The sequence below is a fragment of the Strix uralensis genome, chromosome 32, assembly GCF_047716275.1.
Source record: "Strix uralensis isolate ZFMK-TIS-50842 chromosome 32, bStrUra1, whole genome shotgun sequence".
NCBI lineage: Eukaryota > Metazoa > Chordata > Aves > Strigiformes > Strigidae > Strix > Strix uralensis.
Genome location: NC_134003.1, coordinates 379,913 through 393,573, shown reverse-complemented (window position 1 = coordinate 393,573; position 13,661 = coordinate 379,913). Strand labels below are relative to the sequence as shown.

The 13,661-nt window shown below is 43.9% G+C and overlaps 1 protein-coding gene across 3 annotated transcripts in view; it reads right to left on the bottom strand.

Moving 5' to 3' along the window:
- Positions 1 to 13,661, bottom strand: part of ASH1L (ASH1 like histone lysine methyltransferase) — a 64,172-nt gene that overhangs the window by 34,314 nt on the left and 16,197 nt on the right. For all 3 annotated transcript variants that reach the window (XR_012626734.1, XM_074853328.1, XM_074853329.1), the window contains exons 3-4: positions 8,338 to 13,087; positions 2,101 to 2,202 (exon numbers count right to left, since the gene is read on the bottom strand). Coding sequence is in view for 2 of the 3 variants with exons in the window: in XM_074853328.1 (XP_074709429.1) it covers positions 2,101 to 2,202; positions 8,338 to 13,087 (4,852 nt within the window). In the remaining variant the exon portion in view is untranslated. The remainder of the gene's footprint in view (positions 1 to 2,100; positions 2,203 to 8,337; positions 13,088 to 13,661) is intronic.

Below are 13,661 nucleotides of genomic sequence, written 5' to 3'. Positions count from 1 at the left end.
ATGAATTTGCAAGTGCAAATGAAAACATGCTTCAGAGAGTGCACAATTTAAAGGAGGAGGAATCATCATAACAAGTTCTAAAAATCCTCCTGTGAATGTTCCTCCTACAGGGTGAAAAAGGAACAGAGAAACGGTGGTCGGGTCACTGCTGTAAGCCTGTGATCACTTGGAAAACCTAGCAACCTGAACAGCTCTCAAAGAACTGGAAGGATTTACACTTTCAGCTTTCAATTCTAGATGAAATACTAAAGATAAATTACCCTTTGTTTTCTTATGGTCTTTAAATACACATCAGGATGGAGCTGAGGGTTTCTCACACAAACACCATCTGTTTAGCGCAGTGAGCTCTGTAAACAGCTGCACCATCCAGTGATAACCAAACTATAAAACACAACACATTCGGACACGACGTCTAATGGGTGTCCTTGAACTAGAGTTTCTGTTTGGAAACTGATCCAAAAAGGATGGGACAACTGAAGGCTGTGATCCCCAAAACAGCTGCAGCCCTGGTCAGGCACACTTGCAGCCCTTGGTAACAAAGCAGCTCTCTGACAAATGCACTGAAATCCCACACGCATTCCAGATCTACAGAAAATATAACAAAGACTGGTCTTTTCAGCTGCATCATCAGTTCGATGACTTTGAAGTTGATAAACTTGTGATTCATTTCATTCCTATGCTCTCCTGCACAAAATATGCCTGAGCTTTTAACACCTTCCTATACACAGACTTACACTGAGTGCAGTTGCCTCTTTAAAATAAGTAAAAGAAAGTGAACGACACAGAGAGGAAAAAGAGAGAACACTTCTTCACTGCAGATGACTTTCGTTAGCATATGCTGAATAAAGCGTCTGTTGCAAATATCTGTTTAACGGGAGGAGGAAATAGTTTTGGCACATTCTTCCTACATGGAAATCATAACTCGTTCTGTAAGTACCAACCCTAAGGATGTTTACTACAAATCTGCAATCAATTTCAGTGTGTACGAACGTTTCAATTCTGCTAACAGGAGTTCTTTCTACAGCTGGGCTTCCTACAAAATTGGTCAACGTTACACATTTTTTTGTGTCCAATTACAGGTAAGCTCACATCACATTTTCCTCAGAGGGACTGCAAAGAGGGTCTGTTTTTACTACATGGCTGACAACTTGCCAGTAATATACAGGAAATGAAAATTTTCAGATCTTCCCTCTGACAATTTGGTCAATGGACTCAACAGTTTTGCAGGTGTGAAAATGTGACAGATAGCAAGACGCATGCATTCACAGCCAGTGTGACTGCACAAGTCTGAAAAAGAAAGCTCAAAACACATCAGGAGTACCCTTCCCTTCCTCATGAAGTGAACAAAGATGGGCTTCTTCAAGCAGCCACCTGCACGGTACGTTATCCCATGGCTGAGAAAGCCAGCTCCCTCAATATTCTGGTGGCGTACATTCGCTCAACTTCACGAGAATTTTGCGCAGAGACCTGCTCCTCATTTGACAGAACTGATGAGAATGCTGCCAGATTTCCCATGCCTTTCAGTACTTCCACCTCTCTCCTACTATTATTTTTGACCTGCCTAGGGTCATTCACAACTGTATCATCAGTGATGACGGGGATGAGCTGCTCCTCATCCTCCATCACCTTAGCAGGACCCTCACATGCTACGGAGAAAACAGAACAGCACACCCTGTCTTGACCCTAACAGTTATCTACCCAAGGGCAGAAAACTATCTGCCTTCAGAACAGCGTGGAAGTCAAGCTCTTCCCCGTGGAGGAATTAATCTATTCATCTAACGCATTGATTAACTGCAGTGTCACACGTCTTGCTAGCATTAAAGCACTGAGCTTCACGAAGACTGATTTAACCTGGTGAGGAACCAAACTCCATTCTGCCATCGCTTTGCAGCTGCTTCTCTAAGCGCCAGCTCAGGTTCCCTATTCTTCAACCCCATTTGCAGCACTTACATCCTAAAATCTAAGTAGAAAAACACAGTATCTCTGTGAACACATTGTTGCTGTTAAAGTTCTCACAGCAGTGCTGTCTCAGCTGTCTGGAGCAGCATAGGTCTGAGTACAGCAGCGGTCCCGCAAACAAGGCCACCGAATATCACTTGCCTGTAGAAGATGTGCTCTCAGATGTTGACCTCTTTCTGGAAGGGCTGCAATTTGTGCTCTCTGACTGCCTCTGGGAAGGTTTGTCCTGTGTTGGCATAGTGCCTGAAAAGCACATCAGGGAAGAGAAAAGCACAAAAAAAAAAAATCATTTCAGTCTGGTAGTGCCAATACAACACACTGTAGATATTCAGACTAAGATTACTCTTGTTATCTTAGGAACACTTGCTTGCTATGATGCACATAGGTGGAGGAGGACAGAAATGGACCCTCAAGAAGGAATTTCTCACAGGCTAATGGCACAGGTAGGACAGTAAACAAGCCATGAGGAAAAGCCACTTAATATCATCAGAGTATTAGCTTTTATGTAAAAAAAGAAAGCAACCCCCCTACACTCCTACTTTCAAATGAACGTCCTAGCTTCTGATTTGCACAGAACAGTCGAGTTTGGAAAGGATCTCTGCAGATTACCGAGACCAACCACCCTGCTCAAGCCAGGGTCAGCTAGAGCAGGTTGCTCGGGGTCACCACGTTCATTTGGGTTTTCAACATCTCCAACGATGGAGACTCCACAACCCAGAGTTCCACCACCCTTACAGTAAGACACCTTCTTGCGTAGGAACAGAATTTCCTGTACTTCAGTGTGTGCCCATTGCCTCCTGTCCTGTCACTGGGCACCACTGAGAACACCGTGGCTCCTTCTTCTTTACTCTCTCCCATCACGTACATCTCCTTTACACATGCTCTTCTCCAGGCTGAACAATCCCAGCTCTCCCAGCCCCTCTCTGTACGACAGATGCTCCAATTCCTTAGTCATCTTCGTGGCTTTTCACCGGACTCACTGCAGTACATCCATGTCTTTCTCGTACTGGGGAGCCCAAACTGGACGCAGCACCCCAGATGTGTCTCACCAGGGCTGAGTAGAGGGGAATAATCATCCCCCTCGACCTGCTGGTAACGCTCTTTGTAATGCAGCCCAAGATGCTGTTCCTCCCAAGAGTTTCCAGCCCATTCCACCAGCCAGCGAAGGTCCCTCTGAACAGCAGCACAATCATCTGGTGTATCCACCACTCCTCTCAGCTGTATCATCCGCAAACTTGCTGAGGGCGCGCTCTGAACCATCATCCAGGTCATCAGTGAAGAGGTTAAATAGTATTGGACCCCGTACCGACCCCTGGGGTACACTGCGAGGCACCGGCCTCCAGCTGGGCTTCCTGGTGCTGATCACAACCCATCTTCAATCCACCTCGCTTTGTAAAAGCATTTCTCTTCACTCCTCAGGCAGAACTGCTTCATGTAAGACACTATTAACTGCAGAAAGCTGAAAAGCTAGAAAAAAATTTCTTAAGAAAAAGTACTACTTTGGATTTGTCTCTTGCTATGTTAACTTTTCCTTTTTAAGATCCCGTCACAAAAAAAAAAATAAATTTCTGCTTTGGTCAGCCATGGCAAATATGTAAAAACTCCAGGGTCTAAACAAATGAGCGATTATTATCTACACACAAACCAGTACAATGCATTAGTGGGTTTTAGGCACCTGCAAGACATGTTTCACTCTGTGGTCTGGATGCACAGGGCTTGCTACTATTTGCTAATTCATTAGATATTGGTTTATCACTGCAAGATGTCACAGGCAGCGGCAATCGCAATCACCATTACGTAAGTTAAAAACAATTTTAAAAAAGGTATAGAAATCTCATGACTATCGAAAGGTTAAGGGACAAAAAAAGTAATGGCATATTTGCTGATAACATGAAGAAAGGCTTATTTCTGTTTTCTTTCTGACATATACACATTTTCTTACTGAAACCTGTTTTATTTCCCTAAAACTTGAACTTTTAGAGAATCCCATTTACTCTTGAAAGGAAAGGTTGTGGGATTTGGTAAAATTTCATCTAAAAATCTGCATGTTGCAATTATGAAAATGCTGAGGTATTAAAAACTCAGATACTAGTATAAAAACCTAGGTAGGCAAAATTGCACATGGCAGTGTGCAATGAGAATATGCACAACATGAAAATATCTAGAAGATAAAATCTAGAATGCATGCTTAAAAATAGACTTTCATTCTTTCCCTTCCAAATATCGTTTGTGATAAATTAGCTGAGTGCTGCATGTTCAGTTCTGATTTCTTTCCTTACTAACAGACTCCAAGGAAACAAGAGTGGGCTGCTGAAGTTATGCTCTAAATCAAGGCCACAAATTAGCATCCATGCAAATGACCGTTTGCTTCAATGCCTGAATAGAGATCCTACGGTGTGAGATGACGGGAGAATCCTAGAATGCACCAAACTGATTTACCAGAAATCTTTAGGAAAATCTCCATTGAGATCCTGTCTTGCCCCAAAGTTTGGAATTTTTTTTTTAATCACGGGTGTTATTAGCTCATGGTGTAACATCTAAGATATGTTCGACCGATAGAGGAAATAATACAACTTTTCTAAATATTCCAACTTCTCAAAGAGGCAGAGGAATAGTTTTCTTTTTCATTAATTCTTCTCCACAAGGGCACCATCACCAGGCTGCCAGACATTGTCCCAGGTTGCAAATCATATTCCTGGTGAAGATTTTCTGATTTTCCTGCATGGCATCCTGCTGTAGAGATGGTGCTGGGCTCTTACGGAGGGTTTCTGTACTGTCTGTCCCTCCAGCCCGCAGGTGAGAGGAAGCTGCAGTGGAGCCGTGCAGGCAGACTACACACACTTGCTTAATATTAGAAAGAGCACTCAACTGGGTTTTTTATTCCAGAATGAATTTTTTTACTAAGGAAGTACAAGATGCATTGATTTAATAAAGTGTAGATTAAATACCCTGGGACCTCAGAGAAAAAAAAAAGTTCTAAGCAGGAATAGGTTATAATAGGAAGAAAAAAAAAAAGAGAGAGGAATTTGGAGGACGGCTTGGACGGCAAAGCTGCTGGCAAGGGCTTGCGGATGTTCATACCCCGGAGGTCTCCTCCTCCTTTCCCACCCCAGTGCCGGTTCCCCTCACGGCAGTTGCCCACCGGGAGGTTTCCAACCCGCGCTCCGGGGGGCCCTTTGCGGCACCTGTATGACACCCCCGCCCCCAAATCCCCCCGCCCGCGGCCGGACGCGGCGGCTCCCGCGGCAGAAGCAGCAGCGCGGCGCGGCCGGTTGGGGGCGCCGCTGCCCGCGGCACAGCGCGGTGCCGCCCGCCCGCTTCGCGGCCCCGGGAGCGGAGCCCCGCGGCGGGGAGAGGCCCCGGGCCGGCGGCGCAGAGCAGAGCAGCGCAGAGCAGCGCAAGAGCAGTGCAGCGCAGCGCAGAGCTTCCCGCAGACAGCCCGGGGCAGGCCGGCGCGGGTGCGCAGAATCGCGGAGCCCCAGCCCGCTCGTATCTGTCTGGGGGTTTTCCTCCCCGAACGCGCCAGCTCCAGGCCCCACGCAAGCCCCACGCACCTCCTCAGCCTGCAACTGCACGTCCCAAAGCCGTCCTTCATTTTTAGATGAAGGCAGCAAAGACTTCTGAGCTGCGCTGAGCCCCACTGAATGGCTGATTTTGTTTTTCTTTCCCTTTCCTTCCAGGAATTGTGAGCAGCACACCCAGACCAGTTTACGATAAGCTATCAGTTGTTTGAAAGAACTCGGGGTGCGAAGCTGCCGAAGTTTACTGAAGACCACTGTGAACTTCAGGTGAACAGGTAACAGCACCCTACAAAAATCTTAAAGACAAAATGGATTTGCGACCTTCATCGGCGTAACCCTGCGTACGCACTGTCTGTATTAAACAAGGCTACAAGCACGTGAACTCCATCTAAACTTCATCTCCTGTGAAATACTGACCTTCGCTAGAGTCCTCTTCGCCAAAATATGCACGTTTCTAATAAAATGTGGACACAGGCAATCTCTGAAAACACCTAGCATCAGCTAATATCACAGAAAGAATCTGTGTCAATTCAGCCAGGCAAGGCTTACGTTCAAAAGTCTATGGAAAAGCAGCGTATTTTCCGGATGGGATACTCTGAAATAAAGTATCATGAATATACAGATCACACAGAACGATTTTAGAAGGCGTTGCCCGATGCTGGTCTCTGACTACTTCTTTTAACTGCTCTGATTCAGTGTTCTCTCCACCACGCACCTAAATTGTGTCTGGTTCAATAAACAGACAATCTTGGATGCCCCACACGTTTTTCCCCACCTGTGCTATTTTCTGAAGCGCCCAAAACCATCTGAGTCTTCTATGGTGATAGTTTCAGAATCACAATTCAGCACTACAGTTAAAAACAAAACCCAATACGCAATTTGACACTGCTCTTCTAAAAAAAACAAAAAACCAACAAAAAACCAACCAACCAACCAGCCGTTTTATTGGGGCTTTTTCCTAGACGCAGTTTTAAGTTTCCTGATACACTGCACGCACGTGATGTGGGGCATCAGGAGCTCCTTGTGAATGAGATGAATACTGAGCTGAAAAAGCCAGTCTCACAATAAAACCAGCTGGTATCCATTGTGGGAAATACACTTACTGGAAGTGATACACAGCATCTGAGGGACCAGTCAAAATGTACTGTAAGAGCGAGAGTGATTCAGAGCCTTCACCAGCAGGTTTCAGCTTAAAACATCTCTGCTTTTTCCCTTAATTAGGTTGTTCCTCATAAAAACCCAAGCCAGATCATTCACTGTAATGGAAATCCTCAGGAAATTCCCAGAGCTACCACAACCAATTCCTCACTCCTCGGAGAGAAATTTAACCCTTGTGGTGACCCAGCACTTTGAATTTTTCTTTCCATTGCTGCAGGAGAAGCAATCTCACGGCTTTATTGCTTTTTCCTGACTCCCCCCTGCCCCAAGTAGTTTTAGTAATATGAAATAGTATGAAGCAATATGAACTTGTAAAAGAATCCAGCCACTTCCAACCGCCCTTAAAATAAAGAAGCAAAACATAAAACCCCCAAATGCCAAAATAAAACGAAAAAAGCCCTCCTAGAAAAAAAACATACATGGTCAGCACAGGGAGGTGGCAGGAGGCATCAGAACGGGAGTATCAGGAGAAAAGGAGGAAGATGAGAGAAAGGAACGTGAGGAGCTGTTATTCATCACCGGTAGCTGGTTGTTTGCTTGGCTCTTGGTCTGTGAAATATTAGTCAAGTGATTTTGGACCAATGATTTAAATTTGAAGGGAGAGTGTAGGCAAGCATTGGAGGAAGGGAGGAGAAGCTATCTGACTTCCTTTACACATCAGAAGTAAGCAAGTAAGAGCACAAGCCCCCCTTTTGTCTTTTGCAGGTCATCTTTGTTACGTGGTCTCACTAACGTGTCTATGGCAATTAAGACAGAAGTGGATAAAATGTGAAAATTATTCCCACAAACCTCTGTAGTAATAAAGTACAGCACGAAGTGACACTTAAGCCAGTAGGGAAAGTGATGTATAATACAGCTTCCTCAAGTTCTAAATTTCACATTAGATTTTTTTGCCTTAGTATTATGCAAATGACAATGTTCCCAGTCTTAGAATGGAGATCTTTTCCTTAAACAGCAACCCTCTGACAGCGTCACTGCAATTTTCTGTATATACAGCCTCAGCTAGTTCTGTTTCAGTTTTGCTTGAGGCTACGTAAGATGAGTTTCCCAGCTATGAATAAAGCAGTCATTACAAGGTTGGGTTTCAGGCATTCCCAGCATCATTTAGGAACTGCTCTGAGGTACTGCTAGAGGCCTCAAGTCAGGGATCAAAAGCTATACTGTAGTAGAGATTATCAAAATAACTAAAATGAAGTTACGAAAGAAAAAAGAAACCTTTTCTTAAATGGAAATGTTATTCACAATAGTAGTACCAATAGCTAGTCTAAACCAAATCAACCAAACTTCAAAACCAACAGAAACACGGCCTTTAAAGTATCAAAAATCGTGAGAAATTTTAACTCCTTTCTCCACAAAGTTAAAATTGTAAGGAAAAAGAAAAGACCTTTTCATGAGAAAGCACCCTTAGCGTAACTTTATATACTGTTGTAACAAGGCAAGAAAAATCTGGTGGGAAGAGGTACTTACACAATCCCATAAGCAGCTCTGGAGGAGCCACTACCTGAGTCTGAACCAAAAGCACAAACAGTGCTTTAACAGAACAGAGACACTCAAAAGCAAAAGCGACAGTGCTGAAATTCAACACAGAACGATTCCTACAGAACCAAAGCTGTACTTGTCCTCCCTTCCTAGTGCATGTTTGGTACAACATAAACCAGCAAGACTCGTAGGAAAGTACACACAATTAAAGCTCCCTTACCTGACAGCGGCTGTAGTGCCTTTTCAATAGAAGGCAACGGTTCCTTTCTGAGAGGTCGATTTAGCGAGGTGTCTTGTGCACTGAAGAGTCCAGGGCTGTCAGTTAATTTTTTACGTCCGTTGGTGCTGGTAGAGTTTGCGACTCTGCAGCTGCCTATTGCACTTGTGAAGAGATTTGTGTGTTCATCGCTGCTGGCTGGCTCAGAGCTCGGAGTAAATCCCCCCAGGGACAGACCTGGGGAATTTTCTGAACAGTCTATCTGCAGCGGTGTCTGCAATCCCAGTGCTAACGAATTAGACTCCGAAGGCTCTCTCCGGACCCACTGTTCATCTCTGCTCAGCAAACCCTTTGAAGGTGACAGGTGTGGACAAGACATGTGACATCTGTGTTTCTCTTTATGTTTGTACCTCTCGCCAACAGCCTCCTTCCCAAACCTGTAGCGCTTCAAGGACTCCAGAACTGTTCTAGAAGAGCTATTAGCTGCTATAGTGTCCATGGAAACCTGCGGTTGTTCGGAAGAACGATGTTCTCTGTGTTTATGGCGATGTCTATGCTTATGTTCCAGCATCCAGCCATAAGCCATTTCAGGGGGTACACTGGGGTACGTGCTCATTGACAAGAGCGGAGTCCTACTTGTCGTGAGAAAAGCCTCCTGGCGTAAAAGTTTATGCTTCTTCTTGTGATATTTGGTGGGATTGAGAAGCAAATGGCCTGTATGCATGTAGGAAGGTGGTGGCAGGGGGGTAGTAAAAGAAGGAGAAGGTGGAGGAGGATAAAGAGTTGGAGGGTACCTTCCATAATAACCTAAGCCTATGGGAGCAGCTGCAAGGGGAGAAGGGGAGTAAGGCATGCCGTAAGAGGGATAGAACCCGGTACTGGAGAGAGGAAAGCTGAGACTATGCATAAAAGGCATTTCTGCCATAGCCTCCCGCATTTTTGGAGGCCTGCCTCTCTTTTTCTTTAAATCGGGTTTTCTAATGTAGTGCAAAGGATCTAAAGGAAAAGTAGGGTGGGTGTAGAAACTATTGAAATTTATCCTAAAAATGGTAGGCAGTAAATCACGGGGTATAAAATGGTGACTTCTGTGGGTTATTCTAATTTCACTTAATCGGCTTATTAATTCTTCTAATTCGGCGAGGAAATCTGGGTCCTGCCTACCTCGAAGTTGAGGATACTTCTTTTTCCTTTTTCGCTTCTGTCTCTTCATTTTGTCATAACTAAGGTAATCGTGACTGCGGCGCTTGCATTTGTGTTTATGCTTTTCTTTTAGATTACTTAAAACAGTGGACGTTTCGGGTGGAATAAGGGAAACGTGGTCAAATGAATGCCTTTTCTTCTTCTGCCCACAAAACTTCTCCGCTCGATCTGAAGTACTGTTATTATCTGTCCCTATTCCACTATCGCTGGGAATCGTCTCATCGCTGTGAGACTCACTTACTGGGGAAGGAGTGGCTTCTTTCAGCGATGTCAGCTCACTCAAGTGAGAAGGAGAGTTTGGCAACAACGTAGGTGGAGATAATCTCCTCCTTCCCTTAGCAGCTTTTTTCATCGCAAGTGTCTGAACAACACTTCCTTGTCTGGAGTGTATGTGTAAATACGGCACTGAGCTGGGCTCAATAAATCCTGCGTCGCTGCTGACAGGGCTCTGTCCCCCACTCACTGCAGAAGACTGGGAGCAAACTGGAGATGGAAGAATCTCTGAATTATTGGCTGTTGAAGGCAGCAAATGGGGAAGTACTTGTCCTAGTGACGTACCGGGAGCTTGTTGAGCAGACTTCTCGAGAACTGTCAAACTGGCAGAACTGTTAGTTAAAATACCATTCAGGACAGCTTTAGGTTTCCTTCCTCTCCTTTTTCCTATGTAAATTGTTCCTTTCTTGCTGACATTTATTTGCTGGCCTAATTTTGAACCAAATGTGGCAGCAAGAGTTGACACTGTGTTGTGGAGTTTAGATTGCACTTTCCCTTTGTTATTTGGTTCCACTGTACTAGACAGAATCTGATTCAAAAGTTTCTTTCGCTTCAGAGTTTTCATTTTATTTATTTTTCGAATAATTGTTTTCATTAACTGGCCATTATTTCTCTTGGCAACTTTTCTGTCTGAGTCTACTTCCAAATCAGTCATGCTACAAATATTAGGTTTCTGGACTTCTTCTGGCCCTCGGAGCTGGTCCTTTCTCTCAAAAAAATCCCCGCTTCGGTGCTGATCGCTTTCAGACCCTATCTTGCTCGAGTTATCTGTTCCAACAAAAGGTGCCACAGAAAGAATAGGTGGCTTCATTTTAATTGACGACCTGATCTGTCTTTTAGGTCTCCCTCTCTTTTTAGGAAAAGGTTGTCCTGATAAACTCTGTTTTAGGGAGGGAATTTCTACTTCAGGCTGCAAAATTGGAGGTTCTTGCTCTTCTTTTGACTGCACTGAAAAGACTTTTGATGCTGGGATCTTTAGAGTTCTTTTGGGGGGACCTTCAAGCTCTGGCATCTCCTTGGATTTAGGTCTTCCTCTTTTGGGTTTATACATGTCAGGTAAGAAATCATCTGACATACACAAACTAGAGGGTTGTTTGTGAGCACTGTAGAACTTTTGAGTCTGCTTGTCAGTCTCAGCTAACAGCGCAAGAGACTGTCCGCTAGCTTCGTTCAGTTTTGGCAACTGGTGTTTGACAAATTCATGCTCCACAAATGAAGACGATCCTATGTTTTTCAAGAATTTGGCCTGCTCCAAATTACTGCTTGATAGTGCACTGTATGAAATGTTTTTAAAAAGCTCTGACCTTTCTAGTTCTAGACCCTTTGGAGGTCGACATGTGTTTCTTGACACCACTTTAGTCCATCGTGGTTTCCTTCCTTTTCTTTTCTTTAAAGGTTTTGATTGCTGAGTAGGGCTCAGATTTTTTGCTCCTTGGCAGGATTTATCCGATGCAGCTATTGCACCGATCTTTAGGAACTGCTTGCTACTAAACAAGCTTGTAAAACTAACTACTGAAGGGGTGACAGTAGCATGAAGGCTTGTTTCAGCTGCCAAAATGGGCTTTTTCCCTGTAGAAGGACTAGTTCTTGAAGTTTCTACGTAAGTAGCTTTTGAATCAGTTAAATCTTTATCAGCACCTTTAAAATCGGTGCTCAGAGTATGGTTCAATGTTCTGTTTATATTCAGAAGTGTACTGTCAGAAGAAAACTGAGTTTTGCCAATCTGATCTGAAATACCTTCTAAGAGATCTGCTGTGGAACTTAAATGCAATGAGTTAGATGCTAACTGTGACGATGTTGTCGAGAGGCTCCTGTTTAAGGTGGTAACAGACACTGTGGGTGAAGGCGATGGGAGATTTCCCTCTCCTACTGCACTGAACGGGGACTTTGCTGTCGATACGTCTGAAGCACCTCCTGTTCTGAAGTCTGGTGAAGTGCAATATACTGGAGGCTGTTTTTCATGCTTAGATGTTTCATAAATCCCTTTCTCACTGGTTGAGTAAGCATCCTGTGGAACACAGATTCCTTCATTAAACATCTCTTTGCCTACGTCAGCAATTTCTTTCCGAATTGAAAATTTTTCCAAGATACTTTCTTTATTCTGTCTCATAATATGCTTCTCAAATGTTTTGATAGTAGTATTTTCCTTCAGTAAATCTGTAGTTTCATGGCTTTCAAGGCTACTGAGGTTTGAATTGCAAGGAAGCTTAAAGGGCTCCGAGGCAGGCATAAGAGAGTCTGCTTTCAGAGTTCCGGAGTCCTTGTTAACCAAACCAACTGGACTGCCAATTCCTGTCGGCTTCTTTCCAGAGTCCTTGCTAACCAATCCCACCGGACTGCTAACTCCTGGCATCTTCCTCCCAGAGTCCTTGTTAACTGGTCCGATTGGGCTGCCGATCCCTGGTGTCTTCCTTCCAGAGTCTTTGTTACTCAGAACTGTTGCGTTGCCAGTCCCTAGCATCTTTCTCCCAGAATCCTTGTTAACCAATCCTGTCGGACTATTTATTCCCAACAACTTCTTCCCAGCATCCTTGTTAATCAATCCTGCTGGAGTGCCGATCCCTACTGGCTTCTTGACAGACTCCTTATTAGTCAATCCAGTTGGAGTGCCGATACCTGGAAGCTTCCTCCCAACATCTTTGCTGATTAATCCAACTGCAGAGCTGGTCACTGGCTGTTTCCTTCCAGAGTCCTTGTTAACTAACCCAGTTGGAGTGCTGATCCCTGGTGGCCTCTTTCCAGAGTCCTTGTTAACCAATCCAATTAACGGGCCAATCCCTTGTGGCTTCTTCCCAGAGTCTTTGTTAACCAATATGGCTGCACTACCAATCCCTAATGGCTTCTTCCCTGAGTCCTTGTTAACCAATCCAACAGCAATACCAGATCCCGGCAATTTCTTTACCAAATCTTTATTAACTAACCCACTTGCAGTTATGGTTCCTGGTGGCTTCTTCCCAGAGTCTTTAACCAAACCAGATGTAGTTCCACTTCCGGGCTTCTTCTGCTTTGTTTTGGAAGACTTTGAAGGAGGACAAGTTGCAATAAGTTGAGCCAATTTTTCTGTTACAGTTGTTGCTCCGTTAATTTGTGTTCTATCCTTTAAGTCAGAATTATGGCTACTGATAAGAGTCGGAGGAGATGACTTTATATAATCTGTCATTTCAGAGTGCAATGGGGAAACTTTCTTAGATAAAGGATTTGTTTCTACTTGTATACCTTCTTCCACATGTAATTCAACTGTTGCAACTTCTCCAGCTTTCTTGTACGACTTTGAAGGGTCCTAGAAGTTAATAAAAAAAATAAAATTTTTAGGAACAGAGCACAAAGACACTCTCTGAGTAACACAGTACCTTTCTATGTTGAGATGATTAATACCTGGTTTTGATAATAGAGTAACTATATGAACACACACTTCATGATCCTATTAATTTTAAAGCAGATATATTTTGGTGGACATGTTAAGGCTTTTCTGATGTTAAGGAAACTCAAACTCGCTCCCAGTCCTCAAATGTAAACCACTGAATCTGTTCCCCAATTATAAACATTCTCCAAAAATACTGTTGATGTTTATTAAAAAAACCCCATTAACAACAATGTACTGGGCTATTTATTTACAGTGTGATAGCACCTGAAGACCTTACATGCTACTGAGAAGCAGCTGAGCACTGCACTGCAAGAGCAGGCGTTGTGTAAACCTGTGTTGTCCCATGATACCCTCAACCACTGCAGTAACAGGTTCTCCTCACAGCAGACTGCTGACAGTACTAAAATAAGTCAAATTATTCGGTTGTTTGTATGGGGTGGGGGAGACGACACACACCACACGCATGGAGTAAATGAAACTTGCAAAATTA